Below are 14,305 nucleotides of genomic sequence, written 5' to 3' on the forward strand. Positions count from 1 at the left end.
AGAGAAAAATTAAATTATGGTCAATATGGCTTTAGTGTTATATGAATTCCTATTGTCCTGGATTTGGAAACTTGGCTCATTGAAACCATCAAAGAACCATAGCAATGTATTCTCAATCTATTCCTAGTCACCATTCCTAGAATGCATTTACTATACCCATCTTATTTTTGGGTTTTTCTCTTGAGGGGATTTGGAGTAGTAAAAATATCTATGTAATCATGTATTGACAGAACCTGAAAAGTCCATTTGCCTTTGTTTCTAAGGAATTCCATCCTTATGTTTACTTAATAACGATGACTCCCATTTTTCTCCCGAAACCATTTCAATACACTTTAGAGATAAATCTAAATTCTGGCTGCTACATTAATATAAAAGACATAAAAAAGCTGAATTTCTAGAATTTAATTTGTCTGGAAGATTTATTTTACAATATTAAGTAGCCTTTTTACTAAAAACTTTTTAGTAGTATTAACTAATTACAGTTGTGAAGAGAAATAGTAAGGTTTCTTCTTGTTCATTGTTGAGGACTGATCACCTCCGACTTAACAGTTTAGAATTAGAAATTTTTTCTGTGCAGAAAATGAATATTGGAGCCTTGCATGTCTATGATTTATGTGGCACTTGACTTATGTTTTCCAAGCTGTAATAGTTCACAATTTAAGCACTTCTCGTCACCACCAAGCAGCTCCAGAAAATATAGTATCTTTTAATTTGAGATCTCTGAGTTGGCCATACATGGAAATGTTAGGAAAGTTTTGTGGTGCCCACGTGCCACAGGCATCTGAGGATGTGGTACAACTGGAACGGACCCTCCTATTTCATTGACGACATGTGTTACATATTATTATGATCCTGGCCTCTAGATTTTAATTTCTTGGTGACAGGATCTACATTTGGGGAAAAGAATTATTTGAGCTCACTTTTGGTGTTAATAATTGTTTGGATTTAATAATTATTTTCCATGCAAATCTAAATAAGATGCAGACACTATGGGTGCCAAGGATTTCTGTGTGAATCAGAGGTAAGAATAACAAAGGAGCCTGTTCTGTGTTAGTGGTGAGAAAGCATCTCTTGGAGGCGAACACATATACTACTCAAATCAAGACTCAGGGAGATGTATTGGGTGAACATTGACAACCCCAAACCATTGCCAACAACCAGATGTGCATCCCTGCGGTCCATGTAGCAATCAGCGGGGGGTATTTGGAAATACTCAGCTTTTATGGTTGTTGGAGAACCACAGACAAGAAAGCATTCTGCCTCGAGGTTATTCTGATAGAAAATAGGGCTGTCTCAAATCTTTTGTCTCAACCTTATCCAAACTTGGAAATTATCTTCCATATTTTTTTCTTGCCCACCTCTCCCCCCCCTCCCCCCGCCCCCCGACACTTTTGGCTTATGCAAGCAGCAGTGTAATAAAAGGTCCTAGACGCTAAGAATGAAAAGCCAAGTTAATTTCTGCCTGGAAGATGCCATTTGAGACAAAAATGGCTCTTCTTTGCCTACTCAAAAATGTGCTATTTGAGCATCACCTTCTTTTATGTATATTAATTTCATATGTGGATAAGATAATGAATTTTAAAAGGTATTTCACCTTTCACAATGTACAAATATTAGTGGTTACTAGTGGCTTGATGGTTATTGTGGTCTGACCATCAAGATTCTTTTGAGTCATCTTTTGAATATTTTCCTTTATTTGTTTGCCTTTCAATCCTGTAGGTATTCCTGCAGTTTATATTCTTCACTTAGAGCTGGGGGTTTTATCTCATGGCATCTTATTTCCATTTCCCTTTCTCTTGGTTTGCACCCTGAGATACGTAGGGAAAGAAAAATTCCTGGTCAGATTCTCAGGCCTTTGCTTGAGGCAAAGTTCCATGAACACCCACAAAGCAGAGACCACTGTTCTGAAAGGAGACAGTTGTTTTGAATCCCCATTGCTTGTTGTAGGAATTTAGAAGTGAGAAACAGTCAGGCTGGAGAATGTAAATTGTAGCAGTGTCAGGCGGATCCTTTCCTATAGTTACCTACTTGAGGAGAATGTAAGGAATGACTGTGCGTGTGCAATATTATTTTTAAGGACAAACTCAGAAGAAGATGCAGAAGGGGAGTGATCCCTCATTGAAAATGATTATGTTTGTCTCTAATCTGTTTCCAATGACCTCGAAAATAATTGCCTTTTGTGGATTTTGACTAAATTTTCTATTCAAATTGGATGAAGGAATGTGAAACATACTGGCTAATACATGCTTCTTCCCTAGAAGAGACTTTCTTTTTCATAAAATGAAGTTGAAACAATCCTTCTCATAAGCTCTTTTTGTAAACAATATGAAAACAAAGTTAAAAAGTCCTCAGTCTGAGAGTAGGATTAGGACACTAGTCACCGTGTAAATGATTTCATGTAATCTTTGTATCCTCACAACTCTTTTGATGATGGAGATGAATAACCTTCCTTTCATGTTATTGTAAATAGTAGAAACTGCTGGTGGGATAGTTGGTAGGACTTACTGTGTTCCGGAAGGACCTGATTTGGATGTCTTTAGAACTGCCAACAATGCACTCGTGGTGCATCATGTCACAGCATTTTCTGAGAAAAGTAAGCTTTCATTTTTAAAATCTGTCACTTTGAAATGTGTCTGCAATATCACAACTTTATTTGCAAGGAAAGAGCCAGACCAGTGTTGATGCTACTCTTTCCTGTCCTTAATACTTATCCTGTCATGTTTTCAGTCTGGTTGTGACTAATTGGATATTATAGTTGTTTCTCCAGGTGTTGTGTGTGTTGACCTAGGGATGTTTCTCGTGCCAGGAAACAATGTCATGAGAACCATTCATGGGGTGGGAGAGATGATGACCCAGATGGTGCTCAGTAGAGGCTCTATCTTCCCTGTGAGTGTGCCTGATGTTCAGCCCAGCCTCCACCCCAGCAAGCAAGGGAGCCCCACTGAGCATGAGGACGTGACTGTGATGGACACCAAACTGAAGATTATTGAGATTTTACAGGTATGTTGCATAAAGAAAGCAAAGTGACGAATAATTAGTTCTACCTATTGGTTTAATTTCTTATAGTTTTTGCTCCAAATCACTGTAAATGTTCTGAAATGCTACCGATCTACTTTTATTTCTTTCAGGTTAATGATAAACCTGGTAAGAAATCTTGCGCTGACACGAACATTTGTTATATTTGGTCATTCTCATTAAATACATTAATGATGGTATCTAAGAACTGCGAAGTGCTTTGAGGTTGACAAAACCTTTTTAACATGAATTTTGTGTAGTATTGGCCCTAATTTACTTTTACCTTCATTTAAGAAGGATTCCAGAACTAGCAAAGCTAATGATTGACTTTCCATGTATCCAAATTTATCATTGGAGCAAGAAACTAAAATTTTATTTATTATTAACAAAAATGTTAATACTTGGTTTAAATTGGTTTTAGTATTTTATGTAAGTGACTATCTCTCTTTGTGTTTTTGTTTCCAAGAGGCTGGAAATAACATATATGCATATGTATTAATTAACCTTGTCTAATACCTAGCTCTGTGAATTTAAAGGAGGTAAATTATTATTTCATGCCCATTGGTTTAGTGAGTAATTTCCCATTATTGTAGCTATGAATTCTTTGCACCTTTAAAAAAAGTTTGAAAAGGTAGTTTTATGACACTTAAATTATATGTACAGCGTTTATTCCAGATTTGGAGAATGAAGCCTGAAGCTTTCAAGGATGCATTAAGATTCTTGATACAGTTTACTGTTTTTCGTCATAATTTAAAATAGAGTGAGCTACCAGAGTGGGTTAGTAGTCCAGGAAAGGCCTGTACATTTTTATTTAAAGTAATTAGATTTATAATTATACAAGGTTTTACAGTTCCTCCAGGAATTCCAAAGGCTGAATCCTGAGAAATATTGGCAGGCTTCCCAACACTGTGTTCATGACCTTGAAAAATCACTTAGTCTTCCTGTTCTTAAACCAAGAAAGGCAGTGATCCCTCGACCTGTGGACCCACAGCTTAACATCATCCTACTCATGGGACAGCCTCTAAAATACGTGACCTCTTTTTAGCCCACATTTATAGAAAGAGCAGCATTTAAAAAACAATCTCTAACAGCTAAAAAATGATGAGATGGAGAGACTATGGCAGGGCAGTTCAGGGCTGACTCATTTTTGCTGCCTCTTTTGGGCTCTTGATGTATTTCTTGTTGAACCTCTGTTCTCACTCTGTTTTATGTGTCTCTGTGTCTGGGTCTGATTCACTGTGTCTGTGTCTGTGGTCCTGCGTATTGCTCTTGAATGTGTTTCTTAGAATGTCTCTTTAAGAATTTCTTTGTAGCTACATTCCTTATGCAAGTCCCTTGTTTTCTGCCGACTCTTCCTCCTTGCTCAGGATCTTCCTCTTTTTTTCTCCATCACTTTGCTCATCTCTCCTTTTTTAGTCTTTTTATTTCTCTCTCATTCTCTCCCTCTATTTATATCTGGCCCTCTGTCAACACTTTATTTGCCTTTGTTTTCATTCTTCCCCTTCCCCCTTTCCTTCTGCTCTCCATTGATTTTTCACAATTAAATATATTAAAGGATGACAATTTTTGTTTTTGTTATATTTATAAAATACAATTCGATGAGTACTAAACTTCAACCAAAAGTTAATAAGTGTTTCATTAATTCGTGTTTTATTAATTTGTTCTTTACATATGTTCTCCTCCTCCTTCTTCTTCTTCTTTTTCTTCTTTTTTTTTTTTACATATGTTTAAAAAAAAACTTTCATTTTAAGCATTTGCAATCTGGCTTCTGTTCCCGCCCTTCTGCTCAAAGCTACCAAATCCACTGGCCCTTTCTCAGGCCTCTTTTTCCATGATCTGTCTTCTGCTTTGAAAATCTCCTTATTAGCTAGAATCAGTTCAAACAATATGTGTTGCAGTGCTCACTACATGTTAGTAAAAGAGTCTCTTTGGGGTTTGTTTTTTCCTCTAGATTATATGCTCTTCAAAAGCAGGTCTTATGTCCTTGGATCCCTTTTTGTACCCTTATCATCTTCCTCAGTACCTGGCTTAACAAATGTTTGCTGAACTTAACTGAACATAGCTGACGTGGAGCATGCTTACTGTCCATAAGGAGCATAAAGGTCTAACAGAGGAGCGAGAGAGATAGAAGGGGAGTGGTGGTGGGGGGCGGGGGCGTGCGGGTGGGAGAGGGAGAAACTGAGATTCATCTTTGGACCTATAGGTCTAAATAATGTGTTGGGTGAGCGAAAAGGAGAAAAATTGATTTGAACTGGGGAACCAAAGAAAATTTCATGAAAAAAAGGATTTAAACTCAAGCTTGGAGGATAGCTCAAAAGCTGGTTGTTAGTGGGTGGAGGAGAAGAATATTCAGGATATGAAGTGGACCCCGAACAAATGTGAGAAGGCAAGAGGGAACTGCAGGCATTCCGTCATGTGCTGTCGGAATAGAGAAATGTGAGATTGAATGAGAGAAGCGGGGGCAGGAGGAAGAAGGGTGGGAGGAGCATGATACAGCAGTGACAGGTAAAGTGAGAGGTAAAAAGCTTTCGTGACAATTGCTTACTGTCCAAATGAGACTTGTGAAAGTGTAGGGGGCACTGACCACCTTGCTGGGACCAAAGGTTGTCTCAGAGCCTTCCTCAGGTCCACTGGGTGGAAGGTAACCTGGTGTAAAACCACTTCTCTATTATTTCCCTTCTTGACTCAGAAATCTGTAGGATTTCTTCTCGGATCGCCACTGTATTCTATACCACATGGTTTAGCCCATAATAGTTTCCTGATTATGTTAACAATTCTATATTTTGTTTTCCCAACTTAATCACTGGCTTCTTGAGGGCAGTGGGCTTCAAGTGTTTGCATTCTTCATGGTGCCAGGCACAGAAGGGAACAGAGCACTTCATTGCTGTCAGTGACTTAGTGAAGGACAACAAAGACAGCAACTCAAACCCAAGGAAAAATAAGCACCAGCGAGGCACAGCCATGGTGTATTAGGATGCTGTTACTTCAGCTGCCCTTGTAGTCTAGATCCAGCACTGGTTGTAGTATAGCCGGTGTCCACACTACTGTAGCTGGAATTTTGGACTTTCTATACATGAATGAGGATCATAGCTCCAGCGTTCTCCTCCCAGAGCCAATGGATGCTCTGCAGCGTGCTCAGTGAAGTTATGTCATTATTACTTCTTCATCCCGACCCATAGGATACATCTACCTGGAATATTCAGAGAGTAATCATAGAGAATCAGATTTTCTTCTTTCCAAGACTGCTTTTGGATTTTACTGACATCGATTAATGAAAACGCTTCATTTTTCTTAGTCTTGAAACTGATGAACATGTATGCAACTGACGCGTTAAGCATTTACCAATAAATGTTGACAGTTAGGTTGTTCTCGGTGTCATGTAATGAATTGTACTTCTGAACACGATGTTAATAGAAGACGATTATGTTGTTTTTAATGTTCCTCGTAGTTTATCCTTAGTGTCAGACTAGATTATCGGATCTCATATATGCTATCCATATATAAGAAGGAATTCGGAGAGAACAACGAGAATGCTGAAACATCTGCAAATGGCTCTCCAGACACATTACTCCCATCAGGTACCTCCTTTGTTACAATTCGCTCTTTGTATTTTGTTTTTTGAGAACTTGAAAGTACTTTTCATACTTTAAAACACAACGGTAATTCTATGAGACAAAAATGTGGAAATAATCTCCACCGATCCCATGAAGAGACTGAGACAGAATGTTGAACAACTTGTCGAGAATGGCAAGAGGGATATTTGCTCTTATTTGGTGTTAAGTCCTTTGAATACAGTTTCTTTTGTAATCTTTACAATTCTGTGAGTTGGAGGTACTGTTTATTATTGTACCACTTTACAGATAAAAAAACCAAGGTTGAAGGGGTTAAGTTACTTGCTAAAGGTCGTGAAAGTAGTGGGGCGGGGATTCCCTCTGAAGTCTCTCCAACTCCGGAGTCTGAATCTTTTAAGCATTATGCTATCTGGTGAAAATCCAAGGGGATTTTTTTTTTGCCTGGATGAAAGAGCAATGTGAAGAGGAAAGGTGTTTTGTAGGAAGCTTGCCCAATACTTGAATAAAGACATAGCATTTCCCAAAGGTGTGAATGTGGGTGTTGGTTTTTCTTTGCGTGTGTGTGTGTGTGTGTCTGTGTGTGTTGGGGAGGGGGGTTTACTTTGCATGCTTATAAGCTAGTACTATATTTCATTTTTTTCACATGTAAAAAGTGTAAGAATAATGTCACCCTATCTCTGAGTGTAGTAGTGTAAAAATTATTGTAAAGGAGCATAAAAGTTATAGTAAAAATTTTGTGATTGCAGAAAGTACCTTATGAAACCTAAGAAATATTAAATTACTATGTTCTGGATAGATCAGGCTAGTCATGGCAGGCAGGAAACTGTTGTATTAAAGATTTAGTCAGTTAACAGATTTTTTTCTTTTTTTCTGTGAATAGGATTTGTATACAGATATGAAACTTTCCTCTAGCCACAACCACTGTGATGTCAGGAACCCTACTCTTCTTTCTCTGTCAATCAATTTGACAGAAATGATTCAGTGATTTTAAGTATGTGGGTAAAATAGATGCTAGACCAAATGTCCCCCTATCTGACTCGTTAATACCATCCAAAAGGAAACATGTCTCTACAGACAGAGATAATCTTGCCTGAGTGAGAAGTCACTTCTGGCACATTTGCAACAGTATTGTTTTTATGCTTCCCAGAAGTGTAGAGCCCCAAAGGGCTATTTCCAGGAATGATATGGCAGAACCAGAAAGTTTTGCTGGCGGTCACATTGACAGTAGCATAAAAATTATTGGCTCTCAGAAGCCAGACTTCTGGAAATAGGATCTCTAAGTGTCAGTAAAATATGGGCGGGAAAGTCTAAGGGCACCCCCAGAAAACCAGTTCTCTGATTTACCAGTTCTCTTGCATTGGTTATAACTGTAAGAGAGAACTTTGTGGAGAGAATTTTTTTTCCCTTTTCGTTTCTTGTTCTTTTCTTTTTATGCTTTAGAGCTGAGAAATAAATTGTCTACTTATTATTTAAACATCTTATCTTAAGAAAGATATCTGTAAAATGTTAGTAGTGGGAATGGATGAGAAATCATGATAGGTACACATAAAAAATTTTAAGGCACCATGTCCCACAAGAAGAAGGGATGAAATTTGAGACGTACACTTAGGTAAAAAGGCCATGAAGTACCATATAGGAATGAGATTCTTTATGGGTATATTTTAATTCTTCCAAAAAACATCTTTCCATTGCCCATTTAAATTATATGTTTATATACATAAGTGTGTGTGTGTGTAGTACATGCATGTATGTATGCACACTTACATAGATGAGGCAACTATGTAGATGGTGCTTTCTGATTTTTAAAATATATTTTTGACTATAGAAATGTATATTTAAAAAATGTAAAATTCAATTTAAAGTATTGATATCTAAGGTCGAACTATGTTGTCACTTTTTAAACTCTTAATTCGACTTTTTGTGGCAAAAAGAAGTTAGACAAAATATTTTTAGGTATGCTAATATTAATATACATATTTTGATTCCTAATTATGATAAGATAAAGAATAGATTTTACCACTTATCTTTGCAGCTATTGTTCCTGATATAGATGAAATTGCATCTCAGGCAGAAACTATGTTTGCTGGAAGGTATAGTAACATTTATATATCTTTATCTTGTGATTAAGATTTTACTTAGAATTTCGATACTTTGTGATTGTTCACCTCCCTGTATCTATTTAATTTTAGATCCTTTATTGTTGCCAACATAATTTCTGCCAGAAATGAAGCTGCCAATTTACTGTAGAAGAGAAAGCATAGCTTTTCTTTAGGTCAGGTGAAAAAAACGACAAGAGATAGGAGATCAGCGTGTTGCACTTTTTCCCTGAATTCTTTGCTTTTCTTTCCTCAAATAATGACAGCACATGAGTGCCCTTTAACTCCCCTGGTAAAAATATCGCTGCATCTTGCAAAACATTGCTTCCCTGAATCTGAGAAATTTGAGGCAAGAATGTCACTTTTTTCAGTGTCACCATTAACTTTATATGTGAGAAATAAAGGTATTTTCTGTCAATTAGAGACATCCATGATTAAAGAAGATGAAATGCCTCTGGCATCACTGCCCTCCTTTATGATGATGAGCCCCCTGCCATTTATTGTTTTTAAGTTGTTTTTTGTTTGTTTGTTTTCAGCAATGAAACTAATAGTAGTCAAAAAAGAAAAGTAGGAAAAAGTAGAATGCCTAAGCTACAAATTATTGCACTTCTAGTGTTCATTTTTATTATTGATTTGTCATGAGAACCTAAACAAGTTTATACACTAAGCCTTTTGTTGCATTTTCTTTGGTTAGAAAGAAAACAAGAATGAAGAATCAAAAGACCCAAAAAGGATTTTTATCTCTAGTGAGCATTTGGTTTAGCTTTGTTTTAATACTGTTTTACCAGTTTTTCTTGTTGTATTTTCCTACTCAAGTGTTTCATTATTTCTGAGAAGAGAAAATAAAGCAATGTATGACTCTTCCTTAAAATAAATGGACTTTTAATCCAATGTGCTCTTGCTCAGACTCCCAATACATGAAACACACAGAGCTGCTCTGGTGATGGTGGCATGTGCACTGTACTTCCCCCGCCCCTCACCACCTGCCATGGAGAGGTCTGTAAGGCTCTAAGGCAAACCAGTCCTTGGTGTATATCCAACCTAGTATGTCTTCTCAACAAACCCTTTTGGATTGATTCAGAGTCCTATCTTTTTTCTATACCGTAGGTGACCAATTCCTCCCAGTTTGCCTGGTACTTTTCCCAGTGCAAACGCTGAAAGTCCCCCATCCTGGGAACCCTCTCGGTCCTGGGAAAACTGGGGTGGTTGGTCACTCCTGCTTTCATGGACAGACACAAGCTTTTCTTCGTGCTTTGTTTCTTCATTGGTTACATGGGGAGAAAATAATGTAAAAATGTCTTCATTTTTACTTTTTAACTTGGGGGGAAATTGATATAACTTTGAGAATGTATACATCATTTTAACTACTCATGAGTAGATTTTATGTAAATGTAAGTTATTTTAGAATTATTTTTGGTTTTGTAGAAAAGAGAAAAATCCAGTTCAACTTGATGATGAAGGAGGCAGGACGTTTTTACGGGTCCTTATTCATCTGATCATGCATGACTATCCTCCTTTGCTATCAGGAGCCCTGCAGCTTCTGTTCAAGCACTTCAGCCAGAGAGCAGAAGTTTTACAGGCATTTAAACAGGTAAGATCGAGTACCCTCAAAGATTCCGTAGCAGAAGCTCCTAAAATATTGTTTATAACATCTAACCTGACTTCATGGTTGCAGAGTTAATGAGATTGTGTGGCTTTTCCTGGAGATGCTTTCTATTTTTAAAGATAGATATGGCCTTGTCAGAGGCCAAGACATGATCTATTTTAGAAAGAGTTCCCCACAAGTGATTTTCAGTTAATATCTTTAATGTAAATGACAGGCACTAAGATTTAGGAAGGCACTGGGAGACAATACCATATTAGGAACTTTGTTACTACTGCTGTTATTTTGACCTCAAATTTACTGATAAATTGGGTAGGACACACAGTAACGGATATAAATGTCTTGTGAGTGAAAAATGTTTACATCCAAAAGGAAGGAACTATTATAGATCTAATCATTTTCTTTGTCATCTTTGAATGACATCAATATTGAGACTGTTAATGAATAATACCAAAAAGTGCTTACATGTGTTTCACTAATATGCATTTTATTTAATAGAGCATTGATATTCATTAGGAAGTTTTATAAGGATATGTTAAAATATGAAATAAGAGTATTTAGATATAATTATGCATATATTTGTAGATGTCCTATGATACATATAAATGATGATAAAATAAAACTTGATATCATGAGGTTTAGACTGTATCAGTATTTTTTCCACTTATTTTTATGTTTGTATCGCTTTTAAAACAGATACAGTCTCCGAAAAATTAACTTTAGCAGCGAAATTAGAGTTCGGGTATCTTTGATTTTAAATTACTCTTTAGTACTTTGAAAGCTTTGCTACGGCTCTCACTCTTTTTATATAATATATATCATTTAAAAAAATATGATAATATAGTGGGTACAGTTCATAGATACTTTCAGGTAAGTTTTCATGGTCTATATACATCTAAAATATCCATGCGTTATCCATGCGTATTCTAGAAATATTAAATTTCAACTGACAGTCTAATAAGATTTGGGATTAAAAGACTTGAGATTTTAGACATAAATGAAATAGGAATAAAGAAAGTTCATAAGTAAATTGAGGGTTGAAATTCTTTTGTTTTCAGGTGCAATTGCTGGTGTCCAATCAAGATGTAGATAACTACAAGCAAATAAAGGCAGATCTAGACCAGCTTCGACTAACTGTAGAAAAATCTGAGTTATGGGTTGAGAAGAGTAGCAGCTATGAGAATGGAGAAATGGGTGAAAATCAAGTAAAAGGTGGTGAAGAGCCAATTGAGGTTTGTTTACAATATCTATTTTGAAATAATTCAAACAATGTTTATAAATCATATGCCCTATAGTCAAGATTGTTTATAAAGAAAAGTTTTGTTCTGAGTTACAGAGCATAAAATTTTCATTTGCCAAATCAGTTAACTCATAAACTTGTACTTTGGGTAATTCTTGTCAATTGCTACCCCTTCTTATCTCATTTGTCTTCCTTCCCCCTTTTCTCTTTTCACTAAATGCTATAATCCAAGAATCAGGAGGGAGTGAGATGGAGAAAAAAAGGAATGGGTCCTAAACCTAGATCTCTAGAGATGAATTTTTGTCACCATTCACTTTGGCTATTGCAACCTGTAAATCATTCCTTTCATTATTGAATATCCTTATGCAGTATGTAAAAATATCTAAATGGAAGGACAGTATGCTTTATGGCCAGTATGAAAATACTGGCAATAAAGATCTAAAGAGTAGTAAGATAATGGTCATAAATCTTTTGCTCTATTAGTTTTTTAGTTTTCAGTGTGTTGTCTAGTTGCTGTTTTCACATTTCACTAAATACCAGAAATCATTATATTTTTTAAAGCAATATTTTAATAGTAATACTTAGATAAGCAGATCAGAGCCAATGTCATAATTGGTAATACATTGTTTCTTATATGCCTATCTAATGTTTTATTTAGTTGTTTGTTTTTAATCTGTAGGAATTTAAACTATATTTAAAGGGGGTTACCCAATCCCACTTTTCTATTTGTTGAAATACCCAAAATATTTTGTAGTGAAGGGTGATGACTGAGTGGGAAATATAGTCATTTAGAAAGCTGAAAAATTCCAAAGAGAAGTTCATTTGGTGAGTTAATACTTCCTGTTTGGCTCAGGACCAATTATCGCACATATGCACAGAATTTTTTATTTAATCTTTTAAGAACTTTTTCTGTGATTTCATTTGTAAGTTAGTAGAATGTAGAATTTCTGCTCCAGAGAAACTTGTTTTATGCCTAGCTTCTCTGTTGTTGTTGAAATAGAGTTCTTCCATAGCATATTTAAGAAAACAAAAGAAAAATTAACATTTATTTAGTACTTCCTATATACCGAGTCTCATAGCAGACATTTTTATACATGGCATCTCTTTTTAAGTGTTACAACAAACTTTGGAGATAGTTATAGAGATCACATTTCCAAAGTTGAATCAACTGAAACTCAGAGAGCCCAAGAATTTCCTTATTGTCATGCAGCTCTAAGTGACTCAACTAAGATTTTAACTCAGGTCTTTTTGATGATAAGTTCCAGGCTCTTGAATTAAGATTGTACTTAATGATATAATATTTAAAGATATTAAGAGATAGATTATGCTTTCACATTATGATACCTCTTCCTTTTTCAAATATATATTTTGCACATATTTTATATATTCTATGTATTCTAATGTTGCTTCCTCTTTCAGGACATTTTATTCTTTTTTTTTTTTTTAAATAGAAAACAGTCTAACGCTTATGAAAATATATTATACTCTTTGTAAACATTTGCAAAAAAAAACCACCTACAAGTGTAGGTGAGATGTTCCATGAAGGATGTTAGTTACTAGTCTACAGGTTAAGTTCCCAATCACTGGGGGAAAGTGGACAAAGAACCTTTAGCATAACGTATATCCATGGCATCATCTTAGCAGTTTAATAAACAGTTTGTATTGATATGAGAAAAGAGATGAAGTTGTCTGATTGGGGATATCTTAAAAATGGAAACTTAGTGCCTGTATTACATGTGGGTTATAAAACCATTTTTATAGGGACTTCAGATGAATATAAGTCAATGAAGCTGGAATCTATTTATTTATTTGTTGAGTTCAGGATTTATCAGTTCAGGAAGTGGTAGTAATTTTAGGTACTTCAAGCAGGAAGTGGTTTAATACAAGGAATTGAATTCTTGGAAAGTGTGGAAGAGTACAATTTGGAGGCCTCCATTGGATTATTGATTTCAAGGTGTTATAATCATAGCTACAATTGAGATGTCAAGAAGGCACTTTAGCTGCTGCCACCACTGTGGCTGTCACCACCACTGACTCATACTTTAAAAGCATGTGACTGGATAATGGATCACTCATATCTATTGGGATTTCTTTTTTTCAGCCCTCATGCCACAGGAAAATGGCCTTCAATTGATAGGATATTAAGAGCATGGATTTCATAGTCAGGCTTCCAAGAATTTGCCATATATGTGACTTTGGGAAACTTATTTTAATTCTCTGAGTTTTGTTTTTATTGCCTATTCAATGGATATGACAGTGGTACTTGGCCCATAGGGTTGCTGTGAGGGTCTAATGAGCAAACTCTGTGCCCATGGTGCATCACCTAGTATGAGTTTAGTGGGAAAATAGAAACAATAAGGTGACATTATTATTTACCAACAAGTCAAGAAGTAAGGCTCCAGCTTTAGTTATTTATTGTCTCAATGCTGTCATCATTCACCAACAGACTTAATTCTGAGGCTGATCTTTCTCATGAATGCATCATGGCAGCAGAACACTAAATATAACAACACCACCAAGAAAGAATATCTATGCATTTCTGGGTTGCCTGCTTAGCAGCAAGGACACTATTTCCAGGTGTCCCTCAGTGGATTCTATCTCTTGTCTCCTTAGCCAAAGCAGGGCCACATGTTTACCTCTAAACCAATGGACTATAAGATTAGTTTAAACTAAAGCTCCTTCAAGCTGGGATACCCTCCCTTGTGTTACATGGGGAAAGGATAGATGGTGCAATAAAATTGGAATCTGCTAGCGAGAAAGAATGAAGAAAAGGTGTTGT

The 14,305-nt window shown here is 36.1% G+C and overlaps 1 protein-coding gene across 1 annotated transcript in view; it reads left to right on the forward strand.

Annotated features, from left to right (window-relative positions):
- Nucleotides 1-14,305, forward strand: part of ITPR2 (inositol 1,4,5-trisphosphate receptor type 2) — a 421,207-nt gene that overhangs the window by 157,636 nt on the left and 249,266 nt on the right. Inside the window, exons 22-26 of the mRNA XM_039882456.1 lie at nucleotides 2,807-3,000; nucleotides 6,464-6,593; nucleotides 8,620-8,677; nucleotides 10,109-10,274; nucleotides 11,345-11,518. Coding sequence (XP_039738390.1) covers nucleotides 2,807-3,000; nucleotides 6,464-6,593; nucleotides 8,620-8,677; nucleotides 10,109-10,274; nucleotides 11,345-11,518 — 722 coding nt within the window. The remainder of the gene's footprint in view (nucleotides 1-2,806; nucleotides 3,001-6,463; nucleotides 6,594-8,619; nucleotides 8,678-10,108; nucleotides 10,275-11,344; nucleotides 11,519-14,305) is intronic.

This window comes from Pteropus medius, unplaced genomic scaffold, assembly GCF_902729225.1.
Source record: "Pteropus medius unplaced genomic scaffold, Ma_sr-lr_union100, whole genome shotgun sequence".
Taxonomy (NCBI): domain Eukaryota; kingdom Metazoa; phylum Chordata; class Mammalia; order Chiroptera; family Pteropodidae; genus Pteropus; species Pteropus medius.